Below are 17,420 nucleotides of genomic sequence, written 5' to 3' on the forward strand. Positions count from 1 at the left end.
GGTGTAACGACACCCTTTTAAATATTTTATAATACACACCGGCTCCTTTTCAAGAGCAGATCCTATTAAGCTCTTAAAATTTGTCACTGAGCCGGATCCTATCTAAAAGACTTAATTAATCTGAAAGTAAGCAGAAGAGATAAAGTAATTATAAAGGTTAGTCAATTATTTGGCTTTCAGTGGAGATTAAAAATGCTCCCGTAATTTTTTGTGACCCAAATTTTTGTTTAGGCCAAACAGCTAAAATGATTTAGATCTCTAACCTATTTTACATAGCGTGGGTATATTTGACAAGAAGAACTTAAAAATAAATATGTCTTCTTGAAAAAACAATTGGGTATTTAATCACTGAGGGGGACTCTAAAAAAATACCCCTTTCTTGAGTTATAGGACAAACTTAAGTATCTGTTATTGTTTGCGGTTGTTCTTAGTAACCGCTATAGCAGCGCCAGATCGCGTACAACGATCGCGACCCAAAACAATTATATATTTTGACGGGTTTTCCAATCTAAATTTATTTCCTTTATACATATATGTGACCATAGAAAAGTAGGTAGTATGGTAATATTTGTTTATATTACTATTTCGTTATTTTCAAAAAATATAATTTGATAATTTCATTAAACAAAACTGCTGTGTACTGCTTTACCAAAACATTTAAAAACAATGTATATTATACGTGTTTGCCGCCCACACTGCGAAAATAAATACTCAATAAAAATGCTAGGCTTGTTATGTCCTAATTTTCCACCGCACAAAATACGGCAGGCTTTTAAAAAATAATCGTGCGTAATAATACATTTTTTATTTTTTAATTACACCACATTCGGCCTGGCGTAATTTTATTTGAAATGCTTTCCCGATAATCTGGCAGCGCGTGGGATTGACAAAAATGGACATTTTACCGATAAAAAAACAACATTTTTAAATTATATTAAATATCTTTTTTTTCGCGTTTGGAGTACTTAGTTTTTGGCCCCAATACTCTTGGATGGGAGAAACAACCACAATAATAAAATGAACGTGTTAGTTGAGTACTACGAAGAATAGGTTTGTCGTGGGCGGCATTCGGTAAAATAAGGAATATTGACTGAGATCTGATCTTCCCATAGGTTTAAGAAGAAAGATCTTTAACCAGTGTGTCTTGCATGTCCTCACATAAGGAGCTGAAACATTTACTTTGACAAAAAAGAACATACATAGAAAAACATACATAGGTCATGCAACGGAAAATGGAAAGATCCATGCTGGGAGTTACACTCAGAGATAGAATACCCAATTATACAATACGAAATCGAACAGAAGTAAGAGATGCGGTGATATCTGTCTTAGATCTTAAATGGAATTGGGCAGGACATGTGGCTAGGATGACAGATGGACGGTGCACAAAGTGACTTGTGAACGAGTCTATAGAAGCAGATGACGACCTCCTAGCCGATGGACAGATGATATTAAAAGGCTTAAGGGAGGCTTTTGTTCAGCAGTGGACGGCTAATAAGCTAAATTATGATGATGATGATGATGATGATGTTAGTTGAGTATGAATGGCTTCATCATCATCATCAACCAGCCACTACCCAAATAGCAAAATTACGTTGTTCAACGTAATCACAACGTCGCCAGGAGCAACCAACGTTGCCGGACAACGTCGAAGCGACGTCTAAGCGACCCATATTTGCATCAAAGTGGTGGATGTTTTTAGGGTCGCTACAACGTCGCCAACGCTGGCGACGTTCTTTGAGGCGATGTAGTACGTCGTGTGCTAAAAGTTGTTTTTCATGCCGATTCGCGATATTTTGAGGTTAGAGTTAAAAATATTCCTCGTCAAATATTACTATATTCAACCATGGGGAAACCAAAACATTGATTTTGATTAACTTAGTGATGGCCGATGGTGTATGAATTAGAAATAGAATATATTATGCTCTATTAAGAAATAACTAGGTGAATTTAACTTCGACAAATCTGCAAAGTTTTGAGATGTCGGCAATCGAAATTCATCAACGAAGATTAGTTTACTGTTGAAAGTGACCGTGATACTTCGAAATATGGCAAAACCCCTTTTTTATTTCCTAGTTTTAATTTTAAGATTATGGCTTACCTGGTTAACCTAACTTTTTTTTTAATTTTGAGACAAATATGCGAAATTTATCAGGAAAATTAGCTTACAACCCTAACAGATACAGTTTTTTTTAACGAAATTCGCAGTATTTTGTGGTTTCTGATATTTTATTCGATTCCAACCAAACCACCACGCACGAAAAGATAAATCGTATTAAAATGGCGAAGTTATAACCTTTAAAATATCGATGTAGTGCACAAGGTGCGGTAACCGACCTTTGGGTCACCTATGCCAACCTTTGGTTCAAAAATTAACACCTGCGTTGACGAAATAGGACCTCTGAACCCTACCGACATCTAGGAGGTAAATAAGAAAATTTCTTCTTACAGTGCTCTTTTTTACCTAGGAACAATAAAATAAAGAAGAAAGCTGGGATCTTTTGGTGGTGGTGGTCACATACTCGTTAATAAGATCGCTGACATTAGATCAGTGTTTCTATTTATTTATTGTTAAAAAAGCCGTACAGGAATTTTGGTTGATTTTACCACTCATTTGAAAATTAAAATCTAATATTCCCTTCAATTTATGCTGAAACTGAACTTCAGTTGACTGCTCTTCTGGAGGATCATTATTCTCATAGTATTCCGCTGTTGTATGGGCTTCAGGTGTACTGTTATTTATTTCTATAGTATCCATTGATGATAAGCTACCACTAGTAGCACTATTAGTTTTCAAAAATGAAGTGGACGTTCCTTCGATACATGATTGCGAGGATGTGGATAACGAACCTAAAATCGTTATTTCCACTTCATTTTTCGGACATTGACTTACTTGCTGACTTTCTTCTAAATCCTTTTTCCTTTTTCTATAAAAAGTTTTTATATACTATAAGAGTATTTATATACTTTTTTCCTATACATCTTCTTTTCGCTTTACACAGTAAGTACCACAGAAAAAATACCTAACCAATTGCTCTGTGACAGTACAGTACAGAATTTTTTGAGGTTAGGTGTAGATAGTTCCGCCTCCACAACAAAAATTGATATCGTCGCACTCGTCGCCGTAATCCAACGTAGGAATTGGTTATAATTCTGAAGTTGCTTTGGGTCGTTTAATGAAACGTTGTATTACGTTGTAGTTAGCATGTACTTACACTCGTAATTTAAAAGTACGTTGCACAACGTTGTACTACGTTTGTTATTCTCTAGTACAATAAACATGACTTCTGGCGACGTAATGACAACGGTATCAAACGCAACTTCTAACAACGTTGTGCCCTACAACGTTTACCAACGTTGTTAAAGGTCAAAATATACAATTGTTTAAGTGCAACGTCGTAGGGTAGGGAAAAATACCAATTTCAATGTTGCGCGTAGTCAAAACTAGTCGGAAGTCGGAATTTTGTTACTTGGGTAAAGTCCACCGCTGGACGTAGGCCTCCCTCGTTTGCTTCCATTTTTTTTTATATTCTATCTTGAGCTATTTGCATCCAGTTACTGTAGATAAGCCTTAAGTCGTCATGCCATCTAGTTGGAGGACGGTCTCTGCTCCTGAATGCATCATGTCTTGGTCTCCGTTCTATTATTTTTTTCGTCCATCGGTCATCGTTTAGCTTTGCTATGTGCCCTGCCCAATTCCACTTCAAAGTAGGTAATTTTTCTATGGCATCCATGACTTTTGTTCTGTCTCGTACTTCGATATTCGGTACTTTGTGTCTCACAGATAGCCCCAACATTGATCTTTCCATTGCGCTTTGCGTTATTCTGAATTTGCTTAGTGTTTTCTTGGATGATATTAGGGTCTCCGCACCATACGTTAGAACAGGTAGTACGCATTGATTGAATATCTATATTTGGAAATATTGAAAACTAACATATGGGAAGTGCCCCTGTGAAAATGTATTTCAATCGTCCATAGGCGGCCCAAGTCAGTCCTATTCGTTTGTTAAGCTTGCAAGTTTGGTATTTCGTGTCCCAACCCAAGTAGCATCTCTCTGACTTCGAACTAAATCTGACCTGAAGCGACGTCAGACTTTGTGCAAATTTAGGTCGGGTGCTGGTGATACGACTGGTGACGTCGCTTTCCTATTAAAAGTGACGTCGTTGGATCCCAGTCGGTAAATCCAACGATCTGTCGACGTACAAAATAACAACGTACCATTTTTATTAATTTCCCAACGTCGCTCCAACGTTGGCTTGCACGACGTACCTATACTTGAACTAGCCCGACGTCTACCCGTTGTCCGAATAGGATACGTCTCACTGATAATCCCTAAAGTAACGTCCAATTATATTTTGTTGTATTTTATGTTCATATTTTTAACTTAATTTACGTATCTCTATTTACGTCCGTAAATACAACACATTAAGTAGCATTTGCGGCCTAATAAACATCACGAACATAACCTAATAAAAAGTTTTTGTAAACAAACTTAATTTTTTTATTATGCCTAAAAAACACTAAAAAGGCATTTAGACATTCATCTACATTTTACAGAAAGAGGTCGAGGCTTTTGCAAAATAATAATAGTAGTAGTGATGTCTTCCCTCCGCCCACGAATGCTTTTTATCCGGAAGAGATGCTGCATTACAATTGCAATATAAGATGCAACTTAATTTCATTTTTTAGCTTAGGAAACCAGCAGACCCCATCCTCCTCCCACATGTGAGGTACTGGTTCCAATTTTTTTAAATTTTGTATATACTATCTTAAAGAAGTGGCTGCCCATTGATTTAAAGAGAAAACAAAAACTAAAATATAGTTGCCAAATCCACAAATCACTGATACGCAAAGTGAGGTTACGTGGCGTACGTTGGAATTATATACGTCATAATACGATTGCCGGTCGTCCGGTTTGATGTACTTCGGTCGTGTGAGACGACTAATGTTGGAGACCCGGTCGAAATTGGTATATTGGTAGTTCATATTAAGTCGGACACAGAAATCCGCCATTCTTAACAGGTATCCGATTGTCAGCCATTTTAAAATCGTTTTTTGTTTTTAAAATTTATATTCACATTCCGATTTCTAGTAGAATAATATTGATAAGGTTGAGTTTGGGGGGAACCACAGTACAGTTTTATGATCAAACCAGCTAAAAAATAAAAAAAAATATTTTGCGAGTTACTTTTTTATAGATATTTTTATTTCATAAATCTACCTACTTTTGAAGACGCTCGTTGTTTTCCGGAGTATTTTAATCAGATATATCAAAAAAGTGACTTCCGTTGACAAAACTGATGTCTGGATTAATGATTCAGAATTATTATAATATGAAATTAGGTAGGCACTTATAGTTATATTCGAGGAGTGATTATGAATCCATTTGTAATTAGGTAGTTTGGTTAGGTTTTTATGTATTCTTGGTAGCGAATATGAAACCAAACGTAACGTAAGTGCTTAGCGACGAATTTTAAGTGGCTAAAATCCAACGTAATATGACGTTGGTAATTGGTAGAATTACATTCCCTATTAGGTCAGATACCGACGTCGAGGCGACCCGAATCTGTATTCTCCATTTAGGTGCAAATAAGGGTCGTCAGGCGGTCGAACCGACGTTGGTACCCGACGTCGGGTTTATTGAACGCGACGTATACCCGACGTTAGATAACGTCCAAATGCTACTTGGGAAGTACCTATTTGGGACATGAATGACTTAAAAAGCATAAAAGTCAATGTTTTTCAATGCAAATGTAGCTTTAAAAAGGGAATTGCTATTACTACTGCATTTCAAAGGAACGAGTACCAATATTTTTAGAGCTTTCGATACTAATAGCAGATTGGGGAATTTTCTAATGCATTTGACCAAAATTTTAGCTCGCAAAATATAACTATTTCGGGATAACTGTCAATACTCCTGCTATTCTGGAACGTAATGTTTGAAATATTTCTCCGGATAGAGCTCTTAGTGGGGATTTTTCTTTATCTAATCTATTCTGCAAAAAAAAACGAGGCACAAGAAAGTACAAGGAGGTAAGAAAATTGAAAAAAAATGAATTACATATTTGACTGAAAAATAAACAAAACCAAACAATAATTGTTTAAAACGACTAAAAAACTACTTTACAAGAGTTACTTTACTTACTTTCTTGTAGAGATTGTAATCAGAAATATGTTGGGCAAACTAGAAGATCAATATTAATTAGATTTAAAGAACATTTGGCTCAGATAAGATATGGTAGACCGGATAAATCTTGCATTGCCGAACATATTGTTGATAAAGAACATTGTATAGATCTTCATAATTTAAAATTAATTAAACAAGTCTCAAATTACAGGCAATTAGATGCATATGAAAGCATCAGAATTAATAAATGTAAAGATAGTATGAACAGAGACAACGGTCCAATTCCTTCAAGTTCTTTGTTCCTACTACTCTAGTGGCGGAAATCTAACTGTTACGCTCAGTGGGCTCTGACTCGGTTGGCTAGTTTTTGCCACGCCCACTCGGTGCCCACTGGGCGAGTATATAAACGCTCAACTTGTAGATTGTATTTTAATTTATAATCATCTGATGATGATGCTAACATGGTTAGCGAAACGCGCGTCCAATGTAAAAGTAAAAGTGTTTTGGTGTATTTTGGTGATTTAGTGTTTGTATTTTACAATTTTTACGTTTAGTTTATCAATGATATGGTCTACTTTCGTTATTTTTAGCCTTTTTTCAAACTCCTTTAACTTTTAAACCAACCAAAAAGTAAGTTAAGCAGAACGGTGGATTAAATGAACTTTATTTCTATCCTCGACGGCAAAAGATTTTCTAAAAATTATCTGTAAGCTCTCGTAAAAATTCGATCAATAAGAACTCTAATTGGATTGGATAGTGAAATCGTTTTATAAAATAAGAAAAAGACAATTTGAACCGTATATTTTGTGGAAAATTTGTTTTACTGACAACTGAATTTTATGCAGCAGAAAAAAATGCAATTCGATTGTACTAGCTGACCCACTGGAGTTAAAATAAAAAAATCTCAGGAATTTGTCGAAAATGGAAACTTATCCTACACCAGAGAGATTATATATTCCTATTAATTGATGACTGCAGTGTGCAATCGCCAATTAATAGAATGCTTAAATGCTCCTGATCTCTCTAGTTTTTGAGCTTTTGATTTTATCTATTAAAAAGAGACCTAAAAATGCTCTAAGTTAACCTAATATGGTCACAAAACTTCATTTCAACGCAAACTCTCGTTCTCTTTAAAGCCTGCGCGTCACATGAGAGGCTTTGGGTTAAATTTAACTAGGAAAAAACAAGGCTTAAGCGAGTTCTTCCAGTAAATCGAGAAATTCTTTCAATTTTAATGGTACGACTTGTTTCTTTCAATATTATTCCCCAACTTCACCTAGAGATCTATTCCTCTATTCGAATTGCCCTAGCCAATTCCCAGTCGGCCTATTCCGAGCTAGCCTATTATATTAAATCAATAGCGTAGCAGGAATTCTTTCTGCCGGAATCTTGAATTCGAAATTTATGGCTGAACGGACAAAAATGGTTCCGCTCCGATACACTTCGTTTCGACGAGGAATTAATGAGGGAATCGGCAATTTCGGAATAACGGCCGCTATAAAATCGAATATTTGTATGTAATAGAATTTTTAGTGTGCTGCTTGTGTGGAATTTTAAATATTTTATTTGTTATTTATTAAAATTGATACAAGATCTGGTATTATTGTCTGTTTATTATTATATTGTTGAAAATAGTCACTGATACATTTTACTGGAACGTTGTCAAAGTTAATAGTAAATAGTAATTTCAAAATTCTTACTACAATATCAGATCAGAAGCTTAGCGCTCCGCCGCTTGTATACAGGGTTATTCACCACATACGACACAGAGTATTGTAGATAACAAAATTGGCGCCAGGAGGCATGTATAGGCGCCCATACTAAACTATGTTAATAAAAAGTTGGTAGGCAGTTCTTTTAGTTTCAAAGTAAAGGAATTTTTCCAATTTTAGTCCGCGGTTATTTCCCCTATCCGCCACCTGGGGTCGCGTCCGATGGGAGTTTGGAGTTCTCCACACGGATTTTCTCAAAAACAGACTACGGAAACAAGGAATATCTCAAAAACTGCGACTGATTTTGATGTTATTACAAATTTTGTTGCAAATATTATTCCTAATCTTAAATTGAAAACCGCGTTTCGGTAGCTCCTGTAATTTTGGAGTTACGATTTTTTAAAAGTTTTCACAAACTAAATACTTGACTACGATTCTACAACCGAAAGTCGGCGACACAAACTCTTATGTGAAGGACTCAACGCATTTCGTCCAAAAGCTAAAAGATCTAAAACTGGAACCATCTGACATCATGGTAAGCTTCGATGTGGTATCGCTATTCACGAGAGCACCCCTAGGCGAGTCAATGGCTCTAATCAAGGAATCATTCACACCTGCCATCGCAGAGCTCTTCCGAGTGTGTCTGACTGGTAGCTATTTCTTAGGAAACGGCAATTATTACGAACAAACAGACGGTGCCGCAATGGGTAGCCCAATCAGCCCAATAATTGCTAATTTCTTTATGGAGAGATTTGTAGAAAAAGCGCTAGAGTCATCCGTTCTGAAGCCCGCTGTAAGGTTTCGTTATGTGGACGATACATTTGTGGTTTGGAAACATGGACGTGACAGCCCAGATGACTTTCTTCATCACCTTAATTCGCAGAGCCCAGGGAATTTTACCATGGAAACCGAAGTAAGTAACCAACTGGTGGTAAGATTTATTTACCATGGAAACCGAAGTAAACAACCAACTGGCCTTCCTCGATGTGCTTGTCAACAGAAATGGCGACCATTTAGATCACACGGTGTATCGAAAACCCACTCATACAGACCGGTACTTACACAAACTATTAAATCACCATCCAAGCCAAAAACAAGGGATTATCGGATCATTAGCAAATAGGGCAAGACGTATCTGTGCTAATGAACACATCCAAGAGGAACTGAGCCATTTAAATAAAGCATTTCTTGCCAATGGCTATAATGACAGAGAAATAAAGGCGGCGTTGGCACCTAGGCAGAGGAAACCTGACGTCAATGAAGGCCTTCCTTCCATATGTTTCCCAGGTCACCGATAGGATTGGTAAAGTTCTCAAGAAGTATAAGATCAAAACCATATACAAACCTTCCCGGAAAATAAAGGACTGCTTAAGACCAGCCAAAGACAAAAGAGAACCATTATCCTCTGCAGGGATCTACCGTATACCTTGTTCTTGCGGTAGCGTATATATTGGAACTACCAAACGCTCAGTAGGAACGAGACTTACGGAACACAAGAGAAGCTGCAGATTAGGGTAAACAGAGAAGTCAGCCGTAGCAGAACATGCTCTAAGAGATGGTGACCACAAAATCCAATTCGAAGACACCCAAGTCATTTCCACAACATCTGGATATCATCATCGTCTGGTCAGGAAAGCTGTTGAAATTCACCAACATCCAAATAATTTCAACAGTAAGGAAGAAACTTTCTACTTTAACAGAATTTGGCATCCAGCTATATCTAGGACCAAAGTAGCAGCACAGAGAAGTAGACCAGTTCCGGAAGAACTACCACCCGAACAAGCCACGCCCCCTCCGCCGACGCATATATACGCGCTACGCCGACGCGGAAGCATCAGTCTAGTGTGAGCAGTCGGAGCAAACACACCTCTGAAGATGCTAGCCACTCATGCTAGCGAAACGTTATGAAGCAATTCTAACCGACCACGGCCTAATAACCCGAAAAACTAAAATTCTTTACCCTCCTTCCATTTGAAAAAATTGAGATATAATTAAAAATACGATTTGAGCATCTTTTAACCAGCCAGAGCAAAATACACGATCAAATCAATTTTTCCGAAGCTCCTTTATCAAAAATTAGTGTTTTTAACTCAGCCCTGGCACTTCCAAGTAAGAAGTTTCACTCCAAATATGCGCGCATAGTGCACACACATTTTTTTATAATAAGAGCAATAGAGATGTCAGACACATCTCATGCTGCACGACTCTGTATTTCACTCCAATCCATTCCTATAACATCTTCTTTAAAATCGAATTTAAAGGAAAATGCAAGGCAAACATCGAATTTGAATTTTCGCCTTTGCAGAAAAACCGTCCGCCCCGATGCAGGCGGCAGCGGAGCACTGTGTCTACCGTCCCGGCTCCGGCGCTTAATGCACAAATTAGAATATTTGCTGGCGGAACGTTAGAGCGCCGCGCTAACGTATTTTAGAGAAAGCCCTTTGATGTTTTAAGTTTGTTGGCGCCACGACAAACAATTTTATCTTCACTTACAAAGAACTTGTTTAAGTGAAAATCCCTGGCCGTTATCCCAAAGTTTACGGAATTATGCCAGAAAAATAAAGAGACATTTTATTAAATATGGAATATTTAATAAAATATACCGGGTGCGTCTCGAAAGTGGCTCACCCCTATAACTTTTCTATTTTTTCAGATAAAACATCGAGATTTTGTATGTTAGTATATAAAATAAATTAGAATTGATTGGCGTATTCATTCTGTTTTACCGGAAATGACAACAACTTTCGATTTTCAAATGGCACCCTCGGTATTTTGTTACTTTATTCCTTTGATTTGGTTTGGTTTGGACTAAGGAAGGAGCATAATGCTATCCATGTATTCATGCATGGTGGGCGGAAAAAGCACTCTAGGGTGGGGATCCTTGACAGTTCGCTTTGACGATTCATTTGACACATTAGAATTTGATTTGGAATTTTGTGGATTTGTCAGTCTTTACGGAGCTTATTTTATGTTATTTATTATTTATTCTACTACTGATAGTTGTATAAAAGTAGTAAATCTATATGGAAATGATGGCAGAACTTAAATTAACAGTGACACTATCGCGATTTATCGAAAAATACTCTAAAATAGTTGGTTGTGTAGCGTGTGGTAGATCTCGGCAAAAATCGAGTGAAATAAGGGAACAACTTTTCGTTAGTAAGTGACTATACTCTGTTTTTTTTCTCAGGTAAGATTTCGACAGACGATGACAGAAGAAAAGCAGATGGCGTCCCATATCAATCTATTTATTTTACTAAAAAAAGTTTCTAATTATTTTTAAGTTATCTATGGATGGGTTTAAATATAAATCCGTCATGCGTCGTGTCTTCTTGTTTTTAACCAGTTTTATTGGTTTATTTAAAAAATGACAGATCGTATTTCAATTTTATTGGTTTGACGGAACGATGAACGACAAACGGACGCCGATGCGTATGAACTCGCCTTTAGATTTTTGTCATTTTTGACGCTTATCAAAGTCTTGCCAAATTATAGGTTATAATTTTGTGTCAACTTTTGTTGAATACCCTGCGTTTTGGAAGATGATGCATTTTGATTCGTATTATTACGTGTGTTTTGTGTCTTTTGAAGTCAAGTGGAGGAAAAATCGAGTGAAAATTAACTGTAGACCCAGAGCACCAGTTTATGGTTAATACTCGCTGCCCAGGCAGGAAGTCTTAAACCAATGAAGTTGCCATCGATAAAGTTTGTATACCATTTCGTCGCAGATAAGTGCATCTCGTATAAGGTAGAAGGATCAAACTAAACACATACTAAAAACTGGAGTAGCTGTAAAATATCGACATCACACGATAGGCAAATAATGGATTTTAGTACTGCAGAAAAATAATGTCAAAAGGTACTGGTTTAAAAAAAATAAGATTAAAGTTAATTAATCAACCTTTAAGGTATAAAATTTGGTAGGATTTATTATTAATAAAATAGTTTGTTTTATTTACCCATGTTGTTTTATTTATTCCTGCGGAATATTACAAATTCGTATTTGTACATAAGTTATATTGATAAATATAATCATAAATGCGGGTAGTTTCATAAAGCTTGAAAGTAAATAATAGTTCTTTTTTATATTTTTTTGGTATGTAGTGTCTTGTTCTTGTTTGTTTTGTATTAACACATACCGTTTTTATTAAATAAAATAACTCGATTACATTTTTCAGTTTTATACAGTTTTTTTCACAATATTTTGAAGTAATCACTTGTCATCTTGTCAATCAAATTTTAAATATTTTCTGCTATGCGTTCCAGTTGTACCAACTTATTTCTTTGTAAAATAAAATAAACTACTTTGAAATTAAAATGACAGACACATCTATCACTGTCAAGGATCTTCTCGTTCGACAGACTATATATAATATACACATACGTGTAGTAAACCGATCATTTATGAAATTCACGTAAATTAACTAATTATATATTTTTTCTTGCATTTTTGCTTTTATTTACTACTTGTCAAAGATTAGAAGTTAACGAATTTAGATACGTCAATTTGACTTACCTGCTTCAGTAGCGCATCGGATGTTTATGGTTATAAATAATTATTATAACTTATCTATTCTTATTAGAATTTTATATTTTTATAACAATTTTAATAACTACCGACATTTATTCACAATGTAAAATAAAAAAAAAATATTGAGTCTACCCCACGTCTACCCTACATCATAGTTTTACATATTTTAAATAAAATTAGAACGGCACTGATAAACCGGAATTTAAGTCGGCCATATTTGAGGCCCATCGCGGTGGACCTAAGATTTTTGATATGTTTCTTCCTTAGTCTTCTTATACAAAGCTTTATTTGATAGAAAATGACACTCTGAATAGAACGACATATCATAGGTAGGTATATGTCAACTTTTAACATTTTCGAATATGGTTTATTTGAAATTGCAATATGCGATTCATAACGAAAATTTGGCCCGAAATACCAAGTGTGTGGTACTAAATTATTCGTAAAAAATGCTTTTTCCGAGTATGCTAATGAGCCACCTTCTTTCCATTTGAAAAAATTGAGATATTATTAAAATATACCGTTTGGGTGTCTTTCTACCAGCCAGGAGAGGACACGAAAAACATTAGACGATCAAACCTATATTTCCAAGGCTCCTTGACTAAAAATTAGTGTTTTTAACGCAGCCATGGAGAAGATTGAAATTTAAAACACGATATTTTTAAAGCCAAAATGTCAAAAGTTGCAGCGAAATAAAAACAATTGAGGGGTTTGGAAATTTGGAAAAAATAAAAAAAAACGTATGTATATCTTGCTCCCATTTAATTTTTTTTTGTGTGAGCTCTGGTTATAATCTGAAATTATAGAAAACTAGTTTTCTTTATTTCTTTCTTATTTTTAAGATAGGAAGGGCGTGAATTTGTTTGACTTGCGGGGATTTTGCTGGAATTTTGGCAAAAACCGTGGAAACAACCAAGTCCTCTTAGCAACTGTTCGAACGATTACGAAGGACAAACAACCAAACCACAACAAGTAGCAGACTATTGGGGTTTTGCCGTTAAAACTTGTGACTTGTGGGGTTCTTTAGGAATTACGGTATTTTTGATCGTATGCACGGGCTGCCTTATAGCACTTTTCCCGAATTCGTTTGGTAGGAACGTTATGGCTAACAAATTACTGTCGGATAGCCATTAACTCATTTTACCCGTTTTTTGACTAATGGGTTTTTTGCCAGAAACCCCTCAATTGAATACCGTCAATCAATCCTAATTTATGTCATATGCTACCAAATCATACATACCAAATCTCGTTTTATTATCCGAAAAAAAAATAAAAAAAAGTTATAGGGTTTGAGATAGGTAGGTATACGTATAGGTAGTGATGTATAAAATCGATTGGCTATTTATTTAAATATGATTTTTAGTAAATTGATCATACTCCAATATTTTGTGTCTACATTCTTGAAATTCTTTTCGCAGACACAGCCCTAGTAGACGTAAATTATCTAGTGTGCTTTTTACTGACGAGATTTTTAGCTTGTTCCATTTCCGTCCTTTTAATTAACTATAAAAAACATTACCACGCCTGGTCATGCTCATTTTGGCTAGCCACGGAATCTACATGCCTTTTGACCCTTTCAATACAGTACTCGAGAATTCTCCATTTCGGGTTTTGTATACAACATAACCTTTCCTTCCTAATTAGCAAACATACAGAATAACTCTAATTAGTTAATATGGAACAATCTCACATCCATATATATATTTTTTTATAATCTTGAAACGTGTATTATATTTTTATTTTGATTTAATTTTATATTTATAGAAGGCAGTTACTATAGTTCATATCAAATAAACTTTAAGTCGCGTGATTAAGCTTGACCGGCACAGCGTTGCCCACTTTTTTTTTTTTTTACTTGCCCGGTCAAACTGCTTTCCGACTCAGTGGAACGTTGCAAAGTTATTATTAATCCTAAAGCAAAATTAAAATATAGGCGAACCAACTGCATACAGGCAACTCAGCCTCCTGGACGTTGAAGGGAAGATATTTGAACACCTAATACTGGGAAGATTAAACAGCGAAGTGGAGAGCTAATGGACTGTGCGACAGACAACTCGGATTTAGAAAAGGACGCCAAACGGTAGATGCAGTGATTCAGGTTATTAATATAACTAAAAAATCAGCAGCATTTAGTCATCGAAGCCGCAGGTTGTGTACACTGATAACACTGGATGTTAGGAATGCTTTTAATAGCACGTCGTGGCAGCTAATTTTGGAAGAATTGAGGGAGAGGGGCATTAAAAATAGCCTAATAAATATAATAAGTTCTTATCTGTCCGAGAGAAAAATCTTGGTGGAAACTGAAGAGAGAACGAAATTGGTAAGAATAAATTCCGGAGTTCCGCAGGGAAATTCTTGGTCTCACATTGTGGAACATTTTGTACAATCCCCTGTTAAATTTCGATATGCCAGAGGGTATTACTCTTATTGGATTCGCGGATGATGTAGCAACGGTAGTGATTGCTGATAATGAAGAAATACTTATGAATAAAGCTAACACCGGCCTCTTGAGAATTTCTAAATGGATGGCACAAAAGGATTTACAGCTAGCACCACAAAAGACTGAGGCGGTAATTCTAACCACCAAACGAAAACTGGCACCAATTCTTTTCGATGTTGAGGGAACTTTGATCGTACCTAAGAATACTGTAAAATACCTCGGAGTCTGGTTAGAAAGTAAAACAACATTCTGTGAACATGTTACCCAAACAATTACTAAAGCGGAAAAAACTCTTGCTGCATTATCAAAACTAATGCCGAACATAGGGGGCCCTAGGTCATCAAAGCGTAGAATTCTTGTAAGCGTAATGCATTCACAATTGTTATATGCAGCTCCGGTATGGTGTAAGGCAATGGACAAAATAAAAACAAAGCGAAAGATAACAGCTCTGCAGCGCAAATTATGTATTAGAGTTTGTAGCGCTTACAGAACTGTATCTACTGAGGCAGTTGGTGTCATTGCGGGCATTCCTCCTATCCACTTATTAGCTCATCAACGAGCAGATAGGTACAAGGGAGAGCTCAAACAAATAGCCAGGAAAACTGTGATGGAGAAGTGGCAGGATCAGTGGGATAAAGGAAAGTACGGAAGATGAACCTGGAGACTTATACCCAACATCGAAAAATGGATTGACAGACCATATGGTGAAGTGGGATACCACCTGACACAAATGCTGTCTGGACACGGGTGCTTCCGAAAATACCTCTATAAGATGCGGCGGGCAAGCTCTGAATCATGTTTATTTTGTGGTCAAATAGACGACGTTGAACATGGAAGGATGAGAGAGATCATTTTAAGAAGGAGAGTGGACTGGATTTCACTGAAACGAACTTGATGAGAAGCCTTGAGGGAGGTGAATTATTATGGGAAACAGTATATAAATGTATAAATAATATACTAAGTAAAAAAGAAGAGGAACAACGCCACATGGCGTAGGCAGTCCCCACGTCGAAGTAATGCGTAAGAGGTTCCGGCGTGGTGTGCTTACTTGAACGAGGAGGGTTTTTTTAGCCGGTAGGAATCCGGCACTACCCAGTTATGGGTGTCTTATGGAAGATTTTTTCCTCCTCATCAAAAGAACTCTCCTCATGGCAAAAAAAAAGTATGTATGTATGTTAATTAAAATAAATAAAGACAATCGAAGTTCTTTTAGTTTCAATACTGAATCTTTATCTACCATATTCAAAGTAAAATTCAAGTTAAATAAAAACAATCAAATATTTATTTAACTTGTTTTTACTTAATTTAAAATTATGCTTTAATTGGACACTGAACAGCAAATTTTAGAAAGCTTCTTGCTACATGTGGATGTAAAACATTGTTAGCACGGCAGATAATCAGCTTTCATTAAATTAGAATGTAATCCATGAAAACAGTGTGCAGAGCGCCAGATACCGGGGCTGGAGAGAACAGGGAAGGGGAATGGATTATATAACTGGGTTAAGATTATGATATTAATAAGTAACAAGATGACGTACTAAGCTATACACAGTCGCTTAATGATATTTAGGACGCGTTGTGTTAAATAATTTTGATTAAACAGATAACTCAGGGCTGTCGTGTTAAAATTAATATTAAGCGAGATAGGAGCAGGTACATTACATTAATATAGAGAACGTGTGATAGGGTTTGTCATTTTGATGCATTTATGAATGCAAATTAGAATTTTTTTCCTGGAGGTTTTTAGTAGTGATTACTGTCCTTATTTTAATTTATCTCTCTCTATATACAGGGTTCGACAGGGTACCATAGAGTTATTCTCCGTCCGTCAACTACAGGAGAAAGTAAAAGAGCAGGAGAGTAAACTTTATGTTGCATTCATCGACCTCACAAAAGCTTTCGACTCTGTAAACAGAGATGCACTTTGTGCAATTATGCAAAAGTTTGGAGTATCCAACAAATTTCTTACAGTGTGTAAAAGCCTCCATAACAACAAGTCAAGAATGTCACAACATGGATCACTGAGTGATCCTTTCCTGACAAATACAGGAGTTAGGCAGGGATGTGTCGTGCACTCCTCTCTTATTCATTATATTCATGGCAGAGCTCTCAATTATAGTAGACAGCAAACAGCAGTAAAGAGGAATATGTTTATAAATAGGTGTGATGGTGGTCTGTTCAACATAATAAGACTTAGAGCAAAAACATGTATAAAATTCATCACAGTACTTCAATACGCTGATGATTGCGCTCTAGTTGCAAAAACGTTACAGCAATTACAAGAAATACTGAACACGTATACCTGGGTATACGAGGCTTTGGGCCTTAAGCTGGATATCGATAAAATTAAAATCATGTGCACTCCCCCGGAAGATCATAATAATGCTATAAAAATCGGAGAACTACTGGAATATGTAGCGGAATTCAATTACCTCGGCAGATTTCGGAAAAGGCAAATATCGACTGTGAAATTCAGCACAGAATTAGCAGCGCCTCAAAAGCATTCTGGAAATTAAAAGCCTGGTTTTTCTACAATCATGACTTGAGCCCAAAAACGAAACTTGCAGTATACCGACCAATAAAAATTCCCACCATGTTATATGGAAGCG

The 17,420-nt window shown here is 36.2% G+C and overlaps 1 protein-coding gene across 1 annotated transcript; it reads left to right on the forward strand.

Annotated features, from left to right (window-relative positions):
- The first annotated feature begins 8,372 nt into the window (after positions 1-8,372).
- On the forward strand, positions 8,373-8,963 carry LOC115888882. The gene has a single exon (XM_030908750.1). The coding sequence runs from the start codon at positions 8,373-8,375 to the stop codon at positions 8,961-8,963; it is 591 nt and encodes a 196-aa protein (XP_030764610.1).
- Positions 8,964-17,420: the final 8,457 nt, after the last annotated feature.

This window comes from Sitophilus oryzae, unplaced genomic scaffold, assembly GCF_002938485.1.
Source record: "Sitophilus oryzae breed Bouriz unplaced genomic scaffold, Soryzae_2.0 scaffold_808_pilon_pilon, whole genome shotgun sequence".
In the NCBI taxonomy this organism is placed as follows: domain Eukaryota; kingdom Metazoa; phylum Arthropoda; class Insecta; order Coleoptera; family Curculionidae; genus Sitophilus; species Sitophilus oryzae.

Bases quoted from the DNA above. Each gene is read 5' to 3' on its own strand.
- LOC115888882 (XM_030908750.1), top strand. From the start codon at position 8,373: ATGGTAAGCTTCGATGTGGTATCGCTATTCACGAGAGCACCCCTAGGC.